The sequence below is a fragment of the Limulus polyphemus genome, unplaced genomic scaffold (assembly GCF_000517525.1).
Source record: "Limulus polyphemus unplaced genomic scaffold, Limulus_polyphemus-2.1.2 Scaffold272, whole genome shotgun sequence".
NCBI lineage: Eukaryota > Metazoa > Arthropoda > Merostomata > Xiphosura > Limulidae > Limulus > Limulus polyphemus.
In genome coordinates, this window is record NW_013665882.1 from 230,382 (window position 1) to 239,170 (window position 8,789).

General features: G+C 31.3%; 1 protein-coding gene across 1 annotated transcript in view; it reads right to left on the reverse strand.

The window, feature by feature from the left end:
• Positions 1-8,789, reverse strand: part of LOC106456921 (limulus clotting factor C-like) — a 55,888-nt gene that overhangs the window by 20,729 nt on the left and 26,370 nt on the right. The window contains exons 5-7 of the mRNA XM_022382700.1: positions 2,391-2,678; positions 1,819-1,950; positions 379-555 (exon numbers count right to left, since the gene is read on the reverse strand). Of these exons, the coding sequence (XP_022238408.1) occupies positions 379-555; positions 1,819-1,950; positions 2,391-2,678 (597 nt within the window). The remainder of the gene's footprint in view (positions 1-378; positions 556-1,818; positions 1,951-2,390; positions 2,679-8,789) is intronic.

Below are 8,789 nucleotides of genomic sequence, written 5' to 3' on the forward strand. Positions count from 1 at the left end.
AGTTGGTAACCCAGTACTATATATTCTAAGTTATTGTTTTAAATATTATGCAGTTGGTAACCCAGTACTGTATATTCTAAGCTGCTGTTTTAAAGATTATGCAATTGGTAACCCAGTACTATATATTCTAAGTTGTTGTTTTAAACACCATATATTGGTCATACTGAACATTTTAAGTTAAGCTTTCACAGAAATTATGATATTCATATGATACTAAGAACTGATGATCAAATTATATTAAGAACTAATGTGAACATTACATTAATAATTGATCAGTTTTGTCTAGCTAAATATTGTTTACTTATTCTTTTTTCAATTACAATTAATTGGTAATTTGCTCCTTAGAGAACCATTGCATCTAACAAAAATTCAACTTACAGATACATTTTGGTGGATATTCACTGAAGACACCATTTGGAAGGCAGGTCCTAATTTTAGGTCCTACAAGAATATGGCCAGTTAAACATGTGTATTCTACAACTGATCCTATTTTAAAATCTCTTGCCAATATTGTTGAGTTGGTAGGTCTTGCAGGTTTTGGGCATGTAGTTGGTCCTACAGAGAATATAAAGATTCTAAATATTAAGTATAAAATATTCATATAATAATTAATTTTCCAATCAGAGTATTCTATACTTAGAGTAAAACTGTAAATCAATCTCAACAACAGTATAGCTCATTAAATATGCTTTTCTTCTGTTTCTACTTATAAAGATTAGAATGCATTATTTCATAAGTTAACTAACCATGCTGTTAATGATATTTTCAGTTGTAATCCAAATATTGTCTGCTGAGGTTCAACCAGCTTAGAAGATTTAGGTTAGTTCTAAATATATATTTTAAGCTAACAATGCAAAATAATCATTGTAATAAAAGTAAAATAATAAACAATAAATAAAAAAAACAATGACATTTGATATACTAGTTTACTATATATACTAATACTGTTAATGAAAGTAACAATAAATAACTAATATAGCGTATACCAAAAACTTGGTAAGTCTCAGCATGATACCGTAATGTCACTCCCAGTGCCACAGCTGTATGTCTGCGGACATACAATGCTAGAAACTGGGTTTCGATACCCGTGGTGGGCAGAGCACAGATAGCCCTTTGTGTAGTTTTGTGCTTAACTTCAAACAAACAAACAAGCATACCAAAATGTCAATTAACTCAAAACAAAGAAGCACATATTTTCTAGCTTTATGATATCTATTATATTCATAAAACATTGTACAATTATTCTTAACCTTCTGTCTGGGCAGATAGTTACATGAAATCAGGTATCAAATTATCAAACTTTTGTAATCTATCAAACTACTCTCTAAGATAATATAAGTTTAATATGATTTAAAATTTTTATAAACTATATTAATACTTTTCTGCTGTAATTTGTTAATGGTTATTTTTTACACATTTGAAGTATTCTTTTTTGTGTTAATTTTAAAAGTTATAAAACAACATTATTTCAGAAAGGTATGAATTATAACTGCATTTCTTATGGCTATAAATTATCACATATCTAGTAAATTTGAAAATTTAATTACATTACATCAGTACTTTGTTTTGCTACTCTTTTTTTTTCAATTAATAGGCTAACTTTACAGTATTATTAAACGTGTCTAAAATAATTAATATTTTTTAAAATCTGAGATTGTAGTTATAACCTCGACACAAATAATATTTTGTGAAATGTACTTCAAATCCAACCAATTTGTATTTCATAACTATTTAGATACCAATTATAAAACTGTATATGTAAACACTGTTGTTACTGGATTTGCAAAGTAAGTGACAAGTAGATAAAAAAAGACTTACTATACTGGCAAATCACATTCAAATTATGATTACAGTTTGTGTCAGACCACAGCCAACCCTTAGCACCATCAAATTGAGAACAGTTTTCATTTGTTTCTTGTAAATTCCAGAAGGAGATGGTTACATCTTTTCCTGATGAGAATATTAAAATGTGAGCAAGAAAACAATGTTCTTTATAATGAAATAAATCTATCTTTGATAATTATTTACATTTATAATTTCATGTGACATTCACATCCAACTTATAAGAAAATGAGTTATAATACAAAGCAAGGAGATAAAACTATTTAATACACTCCATATATAAAGTTCATATGTGTGTAAGTTCTTTCTGTTTTTCTTCAGAAAATGTAATTGGAAATATACGAGTTACATGTTAAGCTAAGATCATTAAGTAAGAAGTATTACAGTTAAATGCAATGTATTTGAATTTTGTATTATTTTATAGAAAATGTTTTGCTGAAAATTAATCTTTAATTTTCATACTTAAACTTTAATCTTCATATGAATGCAAATATATGTCTCTTTATGCCACAATATAAAAACCCGACAGAATATTTCTCAATACAAACCACTGATCCACTTCCAGTTATTACGATCTGTGGGATCACGAACTGCTCCAAGCCAATAATGACTGTTTGGGTCATTTTTATGTCGTTTATATAGTTCCCAGCTAAGAAAACCCTGTAGGGATGGGCTAGTTTCATCTATAATGGACCCTTTGCGAGTAGAACAGAACTGTTTAGCTTCTTGAAAAGTCATGGAAAGGCTATTGTAGAAGATGTAACACTTTCCATTGTACGTAGCAATGTTCCCATGTGGCTCATTTCTGAAGTAAGGACATCTCTTAATAGATAAGGCTATGGGGTCAAAAGAGAAACATCTTTCTATTAAAAAAGTATTTCACAAAGGGTACAAACATTGCTATTTACCCAAATTAAAAATCACATCTAAAATGTTTTTTTATGTACCAAAGAATATCAGTCATTATATAACACTGTGATCGTAATGGTTGGATTCTACTTTAATCCTGTAGTATCATTAAACTTTAATATAACAGGACTCACAAATTTTAAGTTAAGCATTTATCCTCTGCATTATAAGATACATATATTCGATGAAGCTTTATAACAAAGTGCTTTACATCATATTTCCTAAACGAAACAAAAAACACTGCAAGTTTGAGTTCAAAAACGAAGCAAGAACTAGATAGAAAAATCAACTCCATAAAAACCTATTTTTTACAAAGGTTTATTTTCAGACTATTGTTTTAACAGAACATTTTTTAACTTTTAATGAGAATTGATTAACTTATATATAAGCATTTTTTAACATCTTCTTATAAAGCTTTGTAAGACATTACTTAAATATCTTTTATGACAAATTTATGAGCATCAGTTGATTGTAATAATAAAGCCTCTTAATTAAATGTCAAAAATTTTTAAAATCGATTACATTAAAAACAAACTGTAAATTCAATACTGGTGCATCTACCTTTTGGTAAAACAAAGGTAAGTTCCTACAGCATATCAGATTACTATGTATACATGCATGCCCACAGAACTTTAAGGTTAATCTTTTTCTACAGTTGTAAATTATCTTTAAGTTTTAGATAGAAAACTTTTCTTTCTTAAATATTTAAAATATAGTTTTTGACCCAAGTTTTAAAAACTATAAAAATAACTCTCTCTCTCTCTTTCAAGAAAATGAAAAAAAAGAGTTGATTCACTCATGTTCGGAAATTGATATTTTAAAAACTAAAGTACATTTCAAATACTGTATTAAAGATTTGAGCTGGGAAAAATTATTTAAATAAATATCCTTAAAACTGGTTAAATGTACGGCTATTTACTTCTTAGTAGTGTACTTCTAGACAGCTAATTTAATTGGTGGTGAGACAAGTCCAGGCAACATCTTCACTAATGATAAATTATAATTACAGAGATTATTTCCCTTGAACTAATAACCTTAGATGATGGCATTAATCTTGTACAATCATGGTATAATCAACCTGTTCTTCAGATTTCCTTGGAGGTGAAACACATCCAGAAAATAGACTGTCATCCTCTTCTCAAAAACGTATAAGTTATTATCAGTTAGGTACTACGCTTGAAAAATATCAGTAGCTTGCCTGAGATCCTCATTGTCCTAGGAAGTGGCTACTCTAGTTTCCTTATTAAAAAATGATATTATGCTTTCATAAAATCATCTCTGAACAACCAGGGATATTTTTACTTTTATCTATCATATCAATATTTAAAGGTAGCAGCCTCCCAGATTCTATGGTTGTTCTGCTTTAAGATTACTAGCTATGACCTGTAATGGTATCTCAAACCATGGAAATTTTGGATAAGAGAATAATTGCTTCTAATATCTACGTTTTGCTTTTATTTATCTGAGAGTCATTATCTTTGCCAGAGGAACCTCTTTCTTTGGAATTATTATTACTTATCATCTTTAGATGAAACAAATTCCTTGCAACTGTTTTCACTAAAAGAATCAACCTCAATAAGATTTCTTTTCATTGGAGCTGTTTTCATTCTGAATGTCATCATATATAAATATCTCTTCCTCATCTTCCATCCTATGTAACTATTTCATGATTCTTATTGTTCAACTTTCAAGTAGAGCATTCCTTACATATTTTACACTTTAATATGATTATAAAATAGTAATTGTTTCCAAACAGGATTATCAGATCACTAAACAAAGAAGTATGTATTACTTTTATACTTCTAACAATGTCAGTACCTCATGAGTTACCTAGAGATTGAGTTACAAAAGCATTGCTCATATAATAGAATATAATTCATTAAATAACATTAATACGCATGCACATAAGCTCATGGTGACTATGAAGAGACTCAAAAGTAAAAGAAAATGCTTGTTTCATACAACCAGTAACTAGCTTAGATGACATCATTTGAGGCATTTGTAAGCTCTATCTATTCATCAATGAAAATCACTCATAGGTACTGTAACACATTTGTTGTTATGTATTTATTTTAATATGAACATTGTTTAGATTAAGTTTATATTTAGAAACATACATAGCTTATATTGTTAGATAGGTATTGCGAAACTCCCGCCTATTCTCCAAAGTTATAGAAGATTCTCGAGAGTAAGAATCAACAATATATCTATATACGTAAACGCTTTAACCAGTATTGTTACGTAAGACTAAAATTTCTAGAAAACGTTCCCACAGCTATAAATATAACCAACGCGACGCGCCAAGGAGAGTGTCTATTATTAGTTCGCTATATATGGGTGTGCTATAAAACTTCGAAAGCTATAACTGTGATTGTTATAACACTTATCAATCGGAAAACTTATAATATCTGACCAGGAATATTTATAAATTTCGAACATTACAAATAATTTAACTTCAGTGGATTCTCATCTGACATTAGTAATTTTATGAAGACATATAAATTCGTCGTAGAAAATCTAGTGTGTGTGTGGCCAAGGACAAAGCTAACTAGCTTCCCTGTGGATCGTATCTACATCAACTTGTAATTAACTCGCTTATCGTGAACCCTCGATAAGATATCAAGGAGGTTCCAGACTACAAAGAAAACTTTATATTGTTTGTAAGTTTGTGAAACTTCTGTTTATAAATCATTGTTTGTAATAATTTAATTTAATGATTGTTATTGCAAATTGTACTGTTGTATGTATATTAAAACGTATTTGAGTTAAAAACAAAGACGGTGTGTATCAATCTTGTTGGCAAATATTACAAACTGACTATAAATATCAACATTTGTTTAAATACTAAATCCAAAGTACAATTTCACTACTAAATTTAAATTACTTAACTCGGCTTCAGACTATTTCAAATTCCCAATACGTAACAGTGCTCAAATATAAGATAAAAATACATATGTTTCTAAAGAGTTTGGGCTTATTTTGTGAAAAATTTTGCTTATGTTTACGCACAAAGCTACAAAATGGTCTATCTGCTCTGATCCACCGTCGGTATTGAACTCCAATTTTTAGTATTATAAACCCTCAAGTTCACTGCTGAGCCACAGTAGGGCTTGTGAAAAATGCTTCCATATTCTTTAACATATAAGGAATGAAAGCAGATATGGTGGTTCTTCTGTCAGTGGTTTATCTATACAACTACCCATCTAAAAAGCTATCAAATTATCATCCTACAAAACATCATTGGCAAGATTCCAGAGAAGGCTGTAGTTAGAAGGCTTGCCTATCAGATGGAACCACTACTACCCTCATCATTAGGTGATTATCACAGTAAAAAAATAAACTTGGATCAACTTGATGAATTTTCAGCTTATACATGGGAAGGCTTTGAAGCTGATCAGAACACCATGACAATGGCTTTTGGTCTGCAGGATGCCTACATGTCCAGTTGTCCATTCTTGTTGATCAAATGATCAGAATAAGCATCAATGTAACATTTGTAAGATGGGTAGTAGCTGCATTAATTACCAGAAGATAAATCGTTAGGAATGAATTCTGGCAATCAAACTGGTTTGCCATCAATACTAGTCTGCCTTAATGATTAAGGATCACCACTTACTTTCACTAATCATCTTCAACCTCTACACCAAAGAACCAGCCCATCTTAATAGTCCAAAAAGATGCTGTGTGTTAACCTTTGCTGAAACAATTCTGATGTATGTTGGAGAGGGGGTGGGGAAATGATGCAATATCACAGGAATGGGCATCAATCCTTCTAAAGCCACAGAAATGCTGATGAGTACAACTATCACCATCCTGTGTGGGAACCATCATTCTTCTGGAAGAAAAATTGAAGTATCTGGGGGCTGAGGTAAGCTAGACAAAAACACTGAGGGAGATGCACTTTACATTTTGCAAGCACATATACTGTAGTATTTAGAAACTGAACCAAATTTAACATTAATTATTGTTATTTGGATGCAGAGTTACGGGGAAGACTAAGGCACATTTTGGGTAGCCTCAGCCCTAGCAAGACCTTTGCCTGAGGATATCCTTTAACAGACAACAAAACTTCACCAGCCCAATTAACACTATGATAATTGGAAGCATTAATACACTGAAAGTTGCTTCAAGAAATAGACTCGAAGAACATCACCTCCTTATGCTCTACTAGTTTTATTTCCCCCGTTCTTGATTGTACACTGTCAATATGAGTATAAGTGCTACACAGCTAGATAAGATACAAAATATTTGTTAAATAAGGATCTTCTGGTCTTCTTCAGCTACCCACATGAAGTTCTGATTACACGAAGAGCACCAACACGGCAACAGCACTTACAAGCAAACTTTTTTACTATTTTTTAGTATAAAGACCATCCATTTCATCATGCACTGAGCCACTGTCCTTTTCAATAGGGACATTCTACCTCCGCAATGAACCTGTAGACACCCACCAAGCATGGTCATGCCTACAATGTTCCTCCAGACACAGCCATAGGTGGGCAGGTGCTATATATTCACTACTGTGACAATTGGTAATAATCAGATCTCAGACGCCCCATGTAAAATAAACATTTGGTGCCACTAGGATCTGTGGAAATTAGTGTACAGATTACCTAGTTAAAAGCCATGGTGAAAATACACCTGTCATAGTCAAAGATGGCTCCTACCCCATAGAAAGTATTCATTTTAACAGTAGGTATCATCATAGAAAAGACTACCCATTATCCCTTCATTTATGTCCCAACTGAGCTACCCTTTCCAACAGCTTGTAATATATATACAATTCTTATACAATATATATGTGTATAACATATGTCGTATATCATGATTTTTGGTTACCTAATATTGTTTAAAAGAAGTAACAAATATCAATACGTGTAATTCGATTGCTCTGATTACTGCATTAATTACAGATAATAAAAGGTGGCACATGACATCCAATAACAGCCTTGAAATAAATCGATGGTCTAGGAAGACTAGAATTTTAACTGGTTGATAATGGGGGTGAGAAAATTAAAATATTATTGACCTATATAATACTTACCTTAAATTTCTCATTGAAATTCATGAAAGCGAATAATTTTATGAGCAACTTTAATAAATAACTTTCTGTGCCAGGGTGTTCTTGAAAGTTGAGGAGTGAATATTGACACTCAGATTGGGGTAGGAAAGCGAAGAAAATGGAGGTCATGGGATAGGATAGAAAATGTTGAGAATCGCTGGTTTAGGTTTTGTCTTTTTGAAAGCGTAATTCATCGTGTTATGTTTGCTACGACAGATGATATTTCCTCTTTAATGAAATGTAATTTTGTTTTCATCTTTTCCTGAATAAAAAGCTGTCATCGGGAGTACACGTGCATTCTTCTTTCGAAGTAATACAGTGAATGGAATGCTGAAATTACCCAGGAGTACAGGCATTCACCTTTCTCCAAACTGGTCTCATACGTACAATTTGTAGAGTATCAAGTTTTCTGCTTTTATGCATAATTCAGATTGAGCTGCCACCAATACAAAAATAATGGAAAGCGGTACTAACTTGAAGAAATAAGTGATACTCCATTTGGATATCCGAAAAGAACCTGTACTATGCAAACCCAGACTAGGGGTGGAGCAAATGGGTACAAGTGGTTAGATGGGCCTCAATTAAAAGGGAAAAAAATCGTGAACTTGGTATCTCATTGGAAAATGTCACTATGACAACAGCGATTTTAACTGTTTAATATAAACTTATTATTCTATATTTTCATTAACATTTTCTTACAGCTTATTTTTTAAAAATATTTCCTCAGCCATTTAACAGATAAAATAGTTGTCATTCTTTATATTTATTATAAATATTAAAATTCATATTTTTATATTATCTACCTATCGCTTGTGTTTGTGTATTGCTCAAACTTGAGTTAATAAATAGTATTCATTTGTTTTAACATATTTATGAAGTTCTGTTCTGAGGGCCCTTCTCCACAAAATTTGTCCCAGACTTCCAAAGTCTTTAAAATGGCCCTCGTACTTAGTTTTAACCCTCGTTACATGTAAAA